The 14,600-nt window shown below is 47.0% G+C and overlaps 1 protein-coding gene and 1 pseudogene across 4 annotated transcripts; both read left to right on the forward strand.

Moving 5' to 3' along the window:
• The first annotated feature begins 1,704 nt into the window (after positions 1-1,704).
• On the forward strand, positions 1,705-3,290 carry LOC127780778 (cytochrome P450 716A1-like; annotated as a pseudogene).
• A 5,746-nt stretch (positions 3,291-9,036) lies between these two features.
• On the forward strand, positions 9,037-12,747 carry LOC127780776 (cytochrome P450 716B1-like). Of its 4 annotated transcripts, none has more exons than XM_052307744.1 (6): positions 9,037-9,244; positions 9,832-9,929; positions 10,722-11,312; positions 11,418-11,856; positions 11,955-12,142; positions 12,296-12,747. In XM_052307744.1, the coding sequence occupies exons 3-6, from the start codon at positions 10,818-10,820 to the stop codon at positions 12,614-12,616; spliced, it is 1,443 nt and encodes a 480-aa protein (XP_052163704.1). In that variant the 5' UTR covers positions 9,037-9,244; positions 9,832-9,929; positions 10,722-10,817; the 3' UTR covers positions 12,617-12,747. The 4 variants fall into 4 exon arrangements, with proteins under 4 accessions (XP_052163704.1, XP_052163703.1, XP_052163707.1 ...); XM_052307747.1 differs by having other exon boundaries at positions 9,038-9,244; positions 10,921-11,312; XM_052307743.1 differs by lacking the exon at positions 9,832-9,929.
• Positions 12,748-14,600: the final 1,853 nt, after the last annotated feature.

Genomic DNA, 14,600 nt, shown 5'->3' on the forward strand with positions numbered 1-14,600 from the left:
TCGGGTGGAGGTCGGGCAAGGCGGTGGGGTTGCCCCTTCCAGCCCGCGCTGGCGACGGCGGCGTCCGGCAGCAAGGGCCTGACGGCGAGGGCGTTGGTATTAAGTTGCATGCACCAGCCAATTGCACCTAAAAGCTTAAGCTGATAGGGAAAGGCGCAATTCACTTTATAAACTCCAACACTCCCCCTCACGCAAGACCCCCTCAAGTCTCAAGCGTGGAATATTGGAGTGGGCTGCAATTATTTTATTTAATTGCGCGCCAGCCAGGATTCGAACTCGAGACCTCTGGCTCTGATACCATATTAAGTTACATGCACCAGCCAGTTGCACCTAAAAGCCTAAGCTGATAGGGAAAGGTTGACAATTCACTTTATACACTCCAACACTCCCCCTCACGCGAGACCCCCTCAAGTCTCAAACATGGAATATTGGAGTGGGCTGCAATTATTTTATGTAACCCAGGATTCGAACTCGAGACCTCTGGCTCTAATACCATATTAAGTTGCATGCACCAGCCAGTTGCACCTAAAAGCCTAAGCTGATAGGGAAAGACGGGCAATTCACTTTATACACTCCAACACTCCCCCTCACGCGAGACCCCTTCAAGTCTCAAGCGTGGGATATTGGAGTGGGCTGCAATTATTTTATTTAATTGTGCGCCAGCCAGGATTCAAACTCGAGACCTCTGGCTCTGATACCATATTAAGTTGCATGCACCAGCCAGTTACACCTAAAAGCCTAAGCTGATAGGGAAAGGCGGGCAATTCACTTTATACACTCCAACACTCCCCCTCACGCGAGACCCCCTCAAGTCTCAAGCGTGGAATATTGGAGTGGGCTACAATTATTTTATTTAATTGTTAGCTCTCGGGCCGCCTCCTCCGTCGCCGTCCTCCTCGTCGACCACCCCGCCGCCGGCGCCAACATCTCTGCCCCACAACGCGTCGTCCACCTCGCCATCCATGGCCGCCGGGAGAGAGAGGGGGAGGCAACGAGCCTCTTCCACGCCACCTCGACCGGCCTTCATGCCGCATAGGGATCTCTGCGCCCTGCCTCCACACCGCCGCCGGGAGAGAGAGTGGGGAAGTTGCCGCCGGATGAGAATGGGAGAAGGGAAGAGTAGTTAGAGAGAGAGGGATGACATGTGGGCCCCACATGTTAGTGGTCCCACAATAATATTTTTTAATTCCTATGCCACGTAAGCGCCACGTGGGACTAAGACCAGGTCAACATCGCCACGTCAGCAAAACCACCCTCCAAAACCACTGGGGGAGTCAAATTGCACTGGTTTCAATAGTTCGGGGAGTCATTCTATCCGGTTTTTTGGTTGAGGGGTACAAATTAGATTCGGCCGACATTTAAGGGAGTCAAAGTGAACTTTTTCCTGTTTAAATTGTTGGAAAATAAATCTATTTTGTATACCTCTTGTCTTAGGCCTTGCCTTTTACGATTATATAAGTCTATTTTGCGTCCCTATATTTTTTTTATTTGAATGGGCCGTGCCGGGCTGGCCCACCGTTCCGAGGGTGCAGCCCAGGCACGACCCCAATCAGACCATGCTGTGCTTGGGCTGGGCCAAAATTGTGGGCTTTGGGCTGGGCCATGGGCCTTGGGCCTCAGGCCATATGGCCATCTATACACACACACAGTCGCACTCGTTCTCCAAGCCACCCACTTGGCCCCTTCCTAGTTCCTACTGCTGCGATGGCGATCGCCTTCGTCGTGGCGCTCCTCGTCGCCCTCCTGACGCCGCTGGCCGTGCACCTGGCGGGGAGAGCGAGGAGGGCGCCGCCGCGGCGGCGCAACCTGCCGCCGGGATCCCTCGGCCTACCGCTGATCGGGCAGAGCCTGGCCCTGCTGCGCGCCATGCGGGCGCAACACCGCCGAGCGATGGCTGCAGGACAGGATCGACAGGTACGGCCCCGTGTTGAAGCTGTCGCTGTTCGGCGCGCCGACGGTGCTCCTCGCCGGGCCGGCGGCGAACAAGGTGGTGTTCCTCCGGCGCCGGCGCCCAAGCAGCCACGGAGCCTGGCGACGATCCTCGGGAGGATGAACATCCTGGAGGCTGGAGCTCGTCGGCGCGCTGATGCAGTTCCTCAAGCCGGAGATGCTGCGGCGGTACGTGGGAAAGATCGACGGCGAGGTGAGGTCAGGCGCCACCTCGCCGACAGGTGGGCCGGCCGCCGCACCGTCACGGTGCTCCCGCTGACGAAGACGCTGACGTTCGACATCATCGCCACCCTGCTGTTCGGGCTCGAGCCCGGCGCCATCCGGGAGCAGCTCGCCGACGCGTTCGCCGGCATGCTGGAGGGCACGCGGTCGGTGCCGGTGGATCTCATCTGCCTTTCACCGCGTTCCGCAACGGCCTCAGGGCGATCGAGCGCGACGGCGCGCCGGCTGCTCGAGGCGACCGTGAGCTGAGGGAGAAGAAGGCCAACCTGGAGGAGCAGGGCAAGTCGTCCCCAACGGACGATCCCATCAGCTGCCTCGTGAGCCTCCGATCGAGACGGCGACGGCGGCCGGCGGCTGCTGGCCGAGGAGGAGATCGTCGACAAGTCCGTGCTCGAACGCCGTCGTCGCCGGCCACGACACCTCCGCCATCCTCTTGACCTTCATGGTCCGCCACCTAGCTCGCCAACGACCCAGCCACACTCGCCGCCATGGTCCAAGGCAAGTATTAATCCAACCCCAAGACTAACATTTCCTTTCGCCAAAAAAAGATCGAACACCCTAACAACCGCCATAGCCGGCCACGATTGATGGATGCAGAGCATGACGAGATAGCCAAGAGCAAGCAAGAACGCGACGCCCATGGGAGGACGTCACGAGGATGAAGCTGTCGTGGCGCGTCGCGCAGGAGAGCACCCGAGGACATCGAGGTCGACGGCTACGTCATCCCGAAAGGGTGGCAGTCGTTCTGGTCGCCATGCGTGACGCACATGGACCCGACCAAGTTCTTGCCGTCGCGGTTCGACGCCCAGGCGGCGTCGGCGGCGCCACCGCCGCTGCCGCCCTACTCGTTCGTGGCGTTCGGCGGCGGGCCAAGGGTATGCCCCGGGCCCTGTCTTATACGGTTCAGTAAGTCTATTTTACATCCTCGATTTTTTTAATTTGGTCGTGCTGTGCCGGGCCGGCCTACCATGCCAAGGGTGCGGCCCAGGCACGGCCCAGCTGTTGGGCCGGGCCGGCACGGGCACGACCCTGAGTTGGGCCGTGCTGTGCTTGGACCGGGCCAAAACAACGTGCCTTTGGCCAGGCCACGGGTCTCGGGCTATATGGCCATCTATAGCTACACTAGTCACATACTCCATCCGTTAAAAAAAAAAAGTCAACCTAGTAAAAAATATGATTCCTCCTAATATAACGAATACAGCCCTTTGCCTAAATTGTTCATATTCGTTATACTAAGAGGGGGTCATATTCCCTTCTAAATTGACTTTTTTAAGAGCGGAGGGAGTAAATCTATACTACAATAGCTTCGGGTGGGTCTAATTGGGGGGGCGGGGGGGGTTGTTCACGCACGTGCATCCGGGCATGTAACCCACCACGAAATGCTATCCATGAAAGTTAATATATGTTTATAAGTAGAAACTTTACATCGAGAAAAACTATACAAGCTTAGTAAAAAATACTTTAATATACAAACATTTTATTAGAAACATTTGAATATGAATCCAAATCAGATATATAAACTTTTCTTGGGTATAAACTTTTAAGCCGTGATCTAGTTATTAACTTAGAAAGTACTTCCTCCGTTTCACAATGTAAGTCATTCTAGCATTTCCCACATTTATATTGGTGCTAATGAATCTATATAGATATATATATCTAGATTCATTAATATTGGTATGAACATAGAAAATGCTAGAAATGCTAGAATGACTTACGTTGTGAAACGGAGGGAGTAATAGAAAAAGAGTCTTTATGTTGGCTTTCACGGTTTACAAATCCCACGTTAATCTAACGAATAGAAAAAAAGAGATTAGGAGTGGAAACGGGAAAAAAATATTAGGACACTGAAACAGACGAAGGTTTTTTGGAATATTGTTTTCCTATTGTATTCATTATACGAGCCCAAAAAAAAAAGAAGAAAATAACTACGGCCGTGTTTAGTTCCCCTAAATTCCCAACTTTTCATCACATCACATCGAAAATTTTCCTACACACATAAACTACCAACCTTTTCCCCAAAGTACCAACTTTCTCCCAACTTCCTAACTCTTCCACCATCTAAACACAGCCTACATATTAAGACACCAGAAATGAACAATATATTTTTGAATACCGCTTACAAATCAATTATTATACATGCAGATAAGAAAAAAGAAAAGATATAATTATATTTGAAAATCGAGACATAAAATTTTGGGTGTTTTCTACCAAATATTGATGTGGGATCAAATACAAGAACCAAGTTTACCAGAGGGAGATAAATGGTAGGAACACCAAAACTAAATCTTTTTTTAAGAATTAAAAGATCACCCTCGAACTGATGAAGTTGCTTTGATCACACCGCCAGATCAATGCGAGTCAGTCCTAACCCTAGTCGTTGGTCAGATCGCCACCGGTTGGACCACCTGTCGGTCTCCTTATTTGCTTGCTGCCACCACTGACGCTGATCTAACCGCTCATTGTACTTCGGTCGGACCGTCGGGATCCGGGAAACACAAATGGACGAAACTCTTGAAAGTAAATTAATTTTATTACATCGATGTGTCTAAAGCACTCTTCTCTCAATTCACGAACAAACTGAATCGAAGTCTCGAAGCAAACTCTAAATTTTCTCTCCCAAAAAGTTGATATACTTCTAACTTTAACCCCTCTTTTATTTATACCCAAAACATGGCTGAACCTAACCACGAATTCAACTATAACTAGAACTCATAATCACATAGGAAACCTACCAAACCAGGAAACAACATCCCCATAAAACTCCACACTCCAAACTTACCAAACTTAGACTCTGATCCAAATTTGATTCATCCGTCCATACGCATGTAACACCACATGTATGACATATGAAAACTTTCACATCCACGTGCATCGTTCTCTAGTCTGAGCATGTTGCGTGATCTCCTTGACTGTCCGGATCTCAAATTCTACCAAGTCTAGTCCCGAACCATTACCAGCTAAACTCCCATAACCTCAAGCAACACCTACACATGAACAGCAAAGAAACTTCATATCCGAGTATAAGTTTGCACCAACTTGACTCATATCAGCACACAAAACAATTATCACATATGTATAGAAGCCATCTATAAGTCATAAGCATGAAGCAATCTAGAAAATCCACAAAAACAACTCGAAATTAACTCCCTCCTAGAGTTTGTTGGTTTGACCGTCAGGCTACTCAGTCAGACCGCCCGGCACTACTACACAAAGGCTTTTTGCATGCGGGCGAAGGGAATCTTTGGATGCGGTTGCCCCAAATGCATGGGCGAGAAGGTCTGCAAAAATCAAGCTTTTCGCATATGGGCGGCACAACCGTATGCGAAAATCCTATTTTCGTATGCGGTCGCTTATACCGGCCGCATGAAAAAATAAATTTAGCAAACAAAAAAAATAAAAATCAAAAAAACCTAAACCCTAGCCCGCCGCCGCACGGCGTCGCCGACACCGGGTCCGTCGCCCCCGCCACTCGCCGTCGTCGCCAGCACTGGATCCGTCGCCCCCACCACCCGCCATCATTGCCGGCACCAGATCGGCCGCCCCTGCCGCCCTTGGCGTCGGATCCATGCAGAGCGGGGCCGCCCGAGGCAGCAAAGCCGCCCCCGCCACTGCGGCAGTGAAGAGGGGAGGAGGAGTGGTGAGGAGGGGGAGCGGCAGTGAGGAGGGGATGGCGGGCACCGGATCGGCCGCCCCCGCCGTCGCGGCGGTGAGGAGGGGGGAGCGGCAGTGAGAAGGGGATGGCGGTATGGCTCTAGTAGCTTTTCCTTCTTTTGTAAGACTTGTATTTTATTTAGAATATTCTTCTTTATACTACTTTGGTATTGTACTACTTTTCGAGTTTACGAATACCAACTTTATTATATGTCCAAGTTATATTTATTATGATGCTAGCTTATCTGGAAGATGCAATGGTGTGTGTATAGTGATCGTATTTACGATGACTCTATGTCATGATGATGACATTAGAGTAGTATTTGGTAATTTAAGCGTGGTGTTTAGATTACTAGATATCATTATTTGGGGTTATATGCTGTGGAAGCGAGGTGGGTCGCTGATGGTGACAGCTCAGTACGGGTATTCCTCCGCGCGTGTATATAGTCCTAAGTTAATTTCCTGGGGAGGGTACTTCTTCGTATTTAGCCCCGGTTGGATGGTCACGACGGATTGTCGTAAGGAACTCGGCAATCATGGGTGACTTCTCGAAGCACCAGGAGGGCATCGGAAAGAGATTATTAGCTAAGTAATAATATAACTAGGATGTATATAAAATATGCATGTATACTAGAAGTATATGAATATATCTTTCTATATTCTTTCCACTTAAATTAGATAATTATGAATGAGTGTATCAGTGTATGAATGTTTCTGCTTAGTGTCACTCTACCCTTGAATTATATTAACCCCTGCTTAGACTTTGGTTGTTGCAAGTAATATATAAATTATTAGTACGGTTCTCTTTATTATAATCTTCCCACGAGATTAAACAAACACGATACCTTGGAATACTCTCGGGTGAAATGCTACAATGGTATATCCGTGCGCTTACGGATGAACTCTGTAACCATAATATACCAAAAGTATTTCTGCGCTATTGCTGGGAATTATATTTCTAGTAATATTGTTAAGAAATACCAACACTGCCACTGTTGGAGACGGAGCACCCTGACCGTCCTATCCACGTCTACACCAACAACATCTTTGATCTCTTCCACTTCAACCACCCTACGCCCTCGAGCAGGCCAAGAAGCTTTTAGTCATATTCTATTCTCTTCTCTTCCCCTACCTCTCTTGCATTCAATCGTGGACGCCATGGATGAGCTCGGTGAAATTGGCCACGCAACGGTAGCGAAGAAGAGACAGAAGGAAGAGAAGAAATATAAGGGTCACTAACGGGTAGGACCTACATGATGACTCAGTAGGTTAGACCAAGTAAAGCGCCATGTCAACATAAACAAACCTCCAAAACTGCTGAGGGAATCAAATAACACCGGCTTTAATAGTTGAGGATCAAGATATCTGGCATAGCGATTCAGGATATGAATTAGATTGAAGTTATATTTGAGAGAGCCAAATTTTAATATAGCAATATGTCAAAATGGTTAATGGTGTGATTTTGTGAAACTTTATGACCATAATACGCGAGGATATGTGTCACGTGCCAAAATTCATGTGTTTTTGTGTAACCGAGACTATACTAGATGGAGTTTTATAAAATTTACTTTAAAAACCATGGTCAAAGTTTAAAAGTTTGATATTGTAGCATATTTATGAGGAGAGTTAATTTCCATCAGTTTTGGACATAAAACTGGCCTTCTAAGGGCATGTTTAGTTGGCAAAAAATTTTGCCTCTACATATGACATTGGATATACGAACACACATTTGAAGTATTAAACGTAGTCTAATAACAAAACAAATTACAGATTTCGTCAGGAAATTGCGAGACGAATTTATTAAGCCTAATTAATCCGTCATTAGCAAATATTTACGGTAGTACCACATTGTCAAATCATGGTGCAATTAGACTTAAAAGATTCATCTCGCAATTTTCTAGCGAACTGTGTAATTGGTTTTTTTCTATATTTAATACTTCATGCATGTGTCAAACATTCGATGTGATAACGTAAAAAAATTTGTTTGGCAACTATAAGCGGGCCCTAAGGCCATCTACAATCGGTATCCCTAGGTCGTACCCCTAGCGACAGCCATTCGCTTTTCCATCCGCGCCGTTCCCCAGCGATGGAACGCCGAGGGAACGCGTCCCTCTGCTGGGGGACGCGGCTCTCTCCGCACCTTGCCAACTTTTCATGGGGAGTTGCTGCCAAGCGACGCGTTGGGGGCTTGGGGCGCTCGTGGATACGGCTACCGCACCTGTGATTTCCCATTCTACCCTCGACCTCGTCGCTGGGAGGAGGCCGATGGCGGTAGGGAGGAACCCGAGGCGGCGGCGAGAGAGAGAGAGAGAGAGGCGCCGGCGAGAGAGAGAGAGAGAGAGAAGAGAGAGGCAACAGCGATGACGATGGATCTGCGGTGACGACAACCGGATCCGCAACGGCTTGAGGCGCCCGTGCTCGCCACTGAGGAGCACGAGGACAACGTCGTGGTGGTGGTCGCCGCCGTCGCGACCTCCTCCGTCTTGGCCTCCTCCGCACGGCGGCGAGAGAGAGGCAAGCGGCGGCGAGAGGGAGATAGAGAGAGAGAGAGAGGAGAAAGCGGTGGTGGCTGGGGAGGGCGAGGAGGGAGGTGGTGCTGGCGCTCGCGGGAGAGAGGGAGAGGGAGGGGAAGGATGGCGACGCCGCCGAGCGGAAGGAGTGAAACCCGGCGGAGGGAACGAAGAAAAAAAGAAGAGGATGAGAAAGAGGCGGAGAAAAAAGAGGAGAGAGAGAGATGGGGAGAAGAGAGGGGTAGTACAGGAAAACACCCACTGTGGGTTTTTTTTTTGGGACACCCATTGTGGGCTTGAATACCTTCATCTAGTTGCTTTAGATTTTGAGGAGCCCATACAAGGATGTCCACCATGGCGAGCTGAGTTCACCTATGAGTGTTCTCAGTTAGTGAGGACCTTTTAGAAGTGGCTCACATTGTGAACGCCCTAAGAGCAAGTTTAATAGTATAGCCCACTACTAACTCCAAATCATCTATAGCCAATGTAATAGCCAATTCATACAATAGTTACTTACTATACTATTAATACATGGTCACACCTATCATACACATATTATGTGTTGGAGTCCATGCTGCAGCTGATTAAATATACGTAGCCCGCTGCTATTCTCTCTCTTCCTTTATATCTTTAAAATATGTTTATAACCGGCTTATAGCGTGCTATTGGGTTTTACCTGCTCTAAGGAGGTTGGGCTGGACGGCTGGTCATCCGGGCATGGGCCTAGGCTGGTCTCCCACATTCTCCGGCTCGATCTTCCGCATTCGGCAGCCGTCAGCTGCGCAGCCTTGCGCGGGGCTCCCCGTCGGCGGCGCGCACCGTCGGCCGGTGGCGGTGCGCCAGTGGGCAAGCTTCCCCTCCTGCATCCTACTTGCAAGAGGCCCCCCAACAAGCAGGCAGCGCGCTAAGAGGTTTGGTCACTAGCTCTAAGGTGTCCTGAGATTCTTGATTTCTAGCTTTGCAATTGACTGGTGAGGTGTTGTTTGATTTGTTGATGGGGGGCTGAACGAGCTGTGAATCTGTGATGGCACAGATGGAATTTGGGTGGGTTTCAGTCAGCTCTGGTGGTGTGGATTAGTGTAAAATGATCACTGCCTAAAATCGGTATATGAGAATAATGATCTCCTGGCCTGATTATTGCCGATTTCGATCCGTGGACAAACTATATTATTAAATCAAATCTGCATTCGTGATGTGATCTCCAAATCTATATTGGGTAGAGTCTATCCCTTCGAAGTCTATCTGTCTGTATACATTTTTTTGTTCTTGGAAGCTGACCATAGTGGATTTTCAGAATATGTTATCCAACCTGTCGTTTTCCTTTCCCTTTTTTGCCCAGTTTTTTAGGATCTAAGTTGCCCTCGAGGTCATTGTCGTGTATATCCTGATAATGCATTGATTTTGCCAACGTTATTAAATAAACGGCCATGCTATATTTGGGAAGAATCATCTGCTTATGGATAACTTCTTAAGTACTGTTCTGTAATCTATATTGCAGGGCCATGCCATTTTCAGAATAATTGCGGCTATGGTAAATGTGTCATTTTGCGCACAGGCACATATATAGAACTGGAGTTAACCTTTTCTGACCACTAAGTATGTAATTTGCTTCTAATTTTTGAAACGTCTACCTGTTTTTCCTGGCAGTTATTCTGCATAATAATATGCCAAAGAAAAAAGGATGTTGTCCTGCATACATGGCCTGTGCCAAAGGCTAAAACTATACTTGTTGATTGAGAGTCCTGCAGTTATGCAGAAGAATTAAATCTAGAATATTGTTCAAAATTTCTTATTACATAGGATAGGACATGGATCGTTTCATTAGGGATGACCAAATTGTTGTCACCAGATCTTTTCAATGCTTTGCTTTGCTTGCTTTGCAAAATTTAATGCTGTTGTATGTAGCATCTTTTCTCGAGCTAATATTAGATCCAAAGGAATATTCAGTTAATCTCATTATTTGCTTCTGTCTATGTACTTCCCTTTTTAGTTTTTTTAGGGAATTCGTTTTTTTGTCTTTCATTTGAGGAGGAAATGCAATTCTTTGACTAGCATAAATCCAGAAAGTCTATTGGCTAGCATAAATGTGATTCTTTGAGCTGGATTCCATTTATTTCCAGTAATTCACCTATGTCGTGCTAAGCTGCTCCTATCATGTGGGGTGATAGAATTGTTTACTTATAAACTAATATTGTATGTTATCATGAATCAGACTCATTACTCTGGTGACAATGAGGGGTTGTTCCCTTATCTCAGTTTGTAATCTTTGCTTGTTTATCGTATGACTTTTGAGAAAGTGATATATTCAGCTTTGCCAACTAGGCCTTTTATTGAGTTCTAAAGAAAATATCAAATTTGTTCAATCATACTCCCTTGTCTATCATGCAGAAAGAAAACAACTCTGGTTTGCCTATATATATACATGTAGACAAATCCACAAGCTGATCAACCAACCTTCATAGTGCATAACAACACACTCCATCAATGGATTCCACCATGCCTTTTGCTCTGCTGCTTGCCTTGCTCGTACCCACCCTCCTCCACTTTGTCATCCGGCACAAGTACTCATCCTATAATCTCCCTCCAGGTTCTCTTGGCTTCCCATTGATTGGCCAGAGCATCTCCCTACTTCGTGCCCTCCGCAGTAATACTGATTACCAGTGGTACCAGGACAGGATCAAGAAGTATGGTCCTGTGTTCAAGATGTCACTTTTTGGCTCACCGACAGTGCTTATGGCTGGCCCGGCGGCCAATCACTTTGTATTCAGCAACCAGGACCTCATTTTCACCCAGACAAAGGCGATCAACACCATCCTTGGGCGGTCCATTCTGACACTCTCAGGTGAGGAGCTAAAGCGAGTCCGCAGTGCTCTACAGGGCTATCTGAGGCTAGAGATGGTGACGAAGTATATGCATAAGATGGATGAGGAGGTCAGGATGCACATTGACCTGAACTGGGTTGGTCATAAAACTGTCAAGGTATGAACATCGTGTTACTGTTGTTTGAATTGTTAGACCTTTATGTATAGTAAAAACAACTTTTTGTAGTATGGACATGTTTGTGAGCTACTTTGGTGATTATAGGCTGCACCCTTGGCGAAGAGGCTCACCTTTGACATTATCTGCTCGGTCATCTTTGGACAAGGGATAGGTCCCATCAGAGAAGCCCTTGCCACCGACTTTGAGACACTGGTGCAGGCTTTGCTATCTCTGCCAGTGAATATACCCTTCACCAAGTTCAACAAGGGCCTGAGAGCGAGCCGGAGGATCAGGAAGGTACTCAGGAAAATTGCTCGCGAAAGGGAAGCAGCATTGCAGCAAGGCCATTCCAGTTCAGCTGATGATTTCTTCACATACATGCTTGTTTTGCGCTCCGAGGGCACACACTCACTCACAGTGGAAGACATTGTGGACAATGCAATTGTAATCCTGACTGCCGGTTATGGGACTACGGCTGTTCTTATCACCTTCTTGCTCCGGTACCTAGCTAATGATCCAGACATCCTTGGCAAGATAACTGAGGGTGAGCACCTAGTACTCTATATTGTATCGTGTGCCTATATTTTGGTGTTTTAATCTTCTGAGTAGCACGGTATCATTTGCACCTATCATGAACCACAGAACAAGAGGAGATAGCTAGGAGGAAAGGGCCTAATGAACCTTTAACCTGGAATGATGTCTCAAGGATGAAGTACACATGGAAGGTGGCATTGGAGACGCTACGGACTGTTCCCCCAATATTTGGAAGCTTCCGAACAGCTGTCAAAGACATCGAATACCATGGCTATCACATTCCGAAAGGCTGGCAAGTAAGTATTTTTATATTAACCAATTTATTTTTCGATTGGATATCTTTTCCATTCCAATTATGCCAGTAGTGTCGCAGTGATGTTTCGATCTGAATAATGTACCCAACTGCTATATTTCTTTTTATTACTCTCACATACATCTTGCAATGCTAGGTCTTCACTGCTCAAAGTATCACACATTTGGACGGAAATTTTTTCAGTGACCCAGTCAAGTTTGACCCTACTAGATTTGACAACCAGACTTCACTCCCACCTTATTGCTTCGTGCCATTTGGGGGAGGCCCAAGAATGTGCCCTGGAAACGAGTTTGCGAGGACTGAGACATTGGTAACCATGCATTACCTAGTGAGGCAGTTCAGGTGGAAATTGTGCTGCGAAGAAGAAGGTTACAGGAAAGATCCTGTTCCGATACCTGTTCTTGGACTCCCAATTGAACTTGAGACCAGAAGCCCCCCTGAATATGCTCATGCTTAAAATGATCCACATGTTTCTGTACATTACCATGCGTTTCAGTTTATGTTTTCTCCAGTATAATTGATATGTCAGAGTGTTGCAGGTATGAAGGTTGTGGTAAAGTTATTCAGAAATGCAGTGACTTATGATCATTGTGTAGAAAAATGTGGAATGGCCTACAATGTTATAGTGTCATCATAAAAACAGATGCCTAAGGCATTCCTTTTCTTTTGGTTTTATTAAAAAAGGGTCTACGTGTGCCATTAGGTAAATCAGTTAGCTAGTTAGTTTATCTGCACTTATAGCTCTACTGTTGTCAAGTTTGTAGTAAACTTAGTACCCTCAGTCAAACCCCCTCCATTAGCCCACACTCCCTCTTTCAAGTGCATTTGCAGTCTCTTCTCCCTGCCAATTTGCCAAATAAGGCCATAGTACCCATAGATGTCCTGTATGCTCTGGGATTCTGTTAGTAGCTCATAACCCTTTTGTAGTGAGAAAATGTGACTCTTCATTCCCCTAGTTTCCAATCCATGAAAAAGGAGTTATTAGAATTAGAATCGCCCTTCAAGATACATTGTTCTCCACATCCCCTCTACCAAAATCTCTCCTCTTGTTCATAGATCTCCATTTTATCCTCTAATTTATATCTCTTCCTCCATTCTTGCTCAAATACATCCTTCTCATCTGACTTTCCTTTCTATCAGTTATCATCAATTGCTGCTCAATCAGTTCTTTTTTTCCTCCTCTTTTGTCCACTTTCTTGAACAGACAAGCATGCTTTTTTTTTTTTGCAAAATTTGCTATAGGACACGCAAAAAAATGTAATTAGCTGGGAGACCGTAAAAACGTGACACGACTGATGGACACTTAAAAAACGTATAATTGGCCGTAGGACATAGGTTGCATTATTTTATTATTTCCGGGCCAAATAGGTGAGATATTTTTCTAAATGCCTGGATTGTCCCCCTTCTCTTTCCTTCTTTTTCTCCTTCTCTTTCCTTATTTTCCCCTTCCCATTGACTTTGCCGGGAACGGCACAGCGGCAATGCTGGTGCGGCGGGGCGAGGCCGAGCGGAGGAGGAGCTCGGCCGGGTGGAGGTACCAAGCGCAGGCGGGGAGGCGCCGATGCGCGGTGCGGGCCGTCCAGGCGACGATGCGGCACAGCGGCTAGGCGGTTGCCAGGCAGCGGCGCCGTGCGGGGAGGCCAGGCCACGGCACGGCTCAGCAGCCAGGCGGCGCAGCACGGGGCGGCCAGGCGGTGGCGCGGCACAGCAGCCAGGTGGTGTGGCAATGGACAGGCGGCGCCTGGCATAAGGCGGCCATGCGGCAGGGTGCGGGGTGTCCAGACGGCGGCGCAGCACAGCGGCCAGGCGGCGGCCCGGTGGCCAGCGAGGGGCGGATGGTAGATGGAAAAGAAGGAAAGAGAAGGGGCAATCCAGGTATTTAAAAAAATATCTCACCTATTTTGATACATAAATAATAAAATAATATAACCGGTGTCCTATGGCCAATTACACGTTTTTTTTCATGTCCTATAGCAAAATTTACCCCTTTTTTTCACAAACAATATCCTCACCTCTCTCAATTTTCTCTTAATTTTTTTAGCATGAAACAAGAATTAGGCTTCAGTCGAAACAGAGGGAATTTGTAAACCACAGACAAAAACGAGGAAGAGATTGGTGATTTGCGTATGATCAGTTATTCTAATTTTAGAAATGACTTTATTTCAATTTTTTAAAAGGACACATCCTTTAATGGTTTGAAAAACGTGTCCCTTTAAACAAAGTACTCTCCCAATAAGCTCGGGCACAGCCCACGTGAAGTAGAAATCGGTGTTGGCTGAGAGAGACAGGACTCGATCTGCGGCTCTCCCTTCCCAACCCATCACTATTAAAAACTTGTTTTCTGCTTACGACCAAATCTTTATTACTGAAAAAAAAAAATATCTGTGCGTTGCAACGAGTGAAGAAATTTTTTTACAAAATCATAAGCTGTAATTAGAAGT

Source organism: Oryza glaberrima, chromosome 7, assembly GCF_000147395.1.
Source record: "Oryza glaberrima chromosome 7, OglaRS2, whole genome shotgun sequence".
NCBI lineage: Eukaryota > Viridiplantae > Streptophyta > Magnoliopsida > Poales > Poaceae > Oryza > Oryza glaberrima.

Excerpts from the sequence above, each read along its gene's own strand:
- LOC127780776 (XM_052307744.1), top strand. The coding sequence starts at position 10,818 with ATGGATTCCACCATGCCTTTTGCTCTGCTGCTTGCCTTGCTCGTACCC. Across the intron at positions 11,313-11,417 it reads TTGGTCATAAAACTGTCAAG|GCTGCACCCTTGGCGAAGAG; the intron begins GTATGAACATCG and ends TGGTGATTATAG. Across the intron at positions 12,143-12,295 it reads ACATTCCGAAAGGCTGGCAA|GTCTTCACTGCTCAAAGTAT; the intron begins GTAAGTATTTTT and ends TTGCAATGCTAG.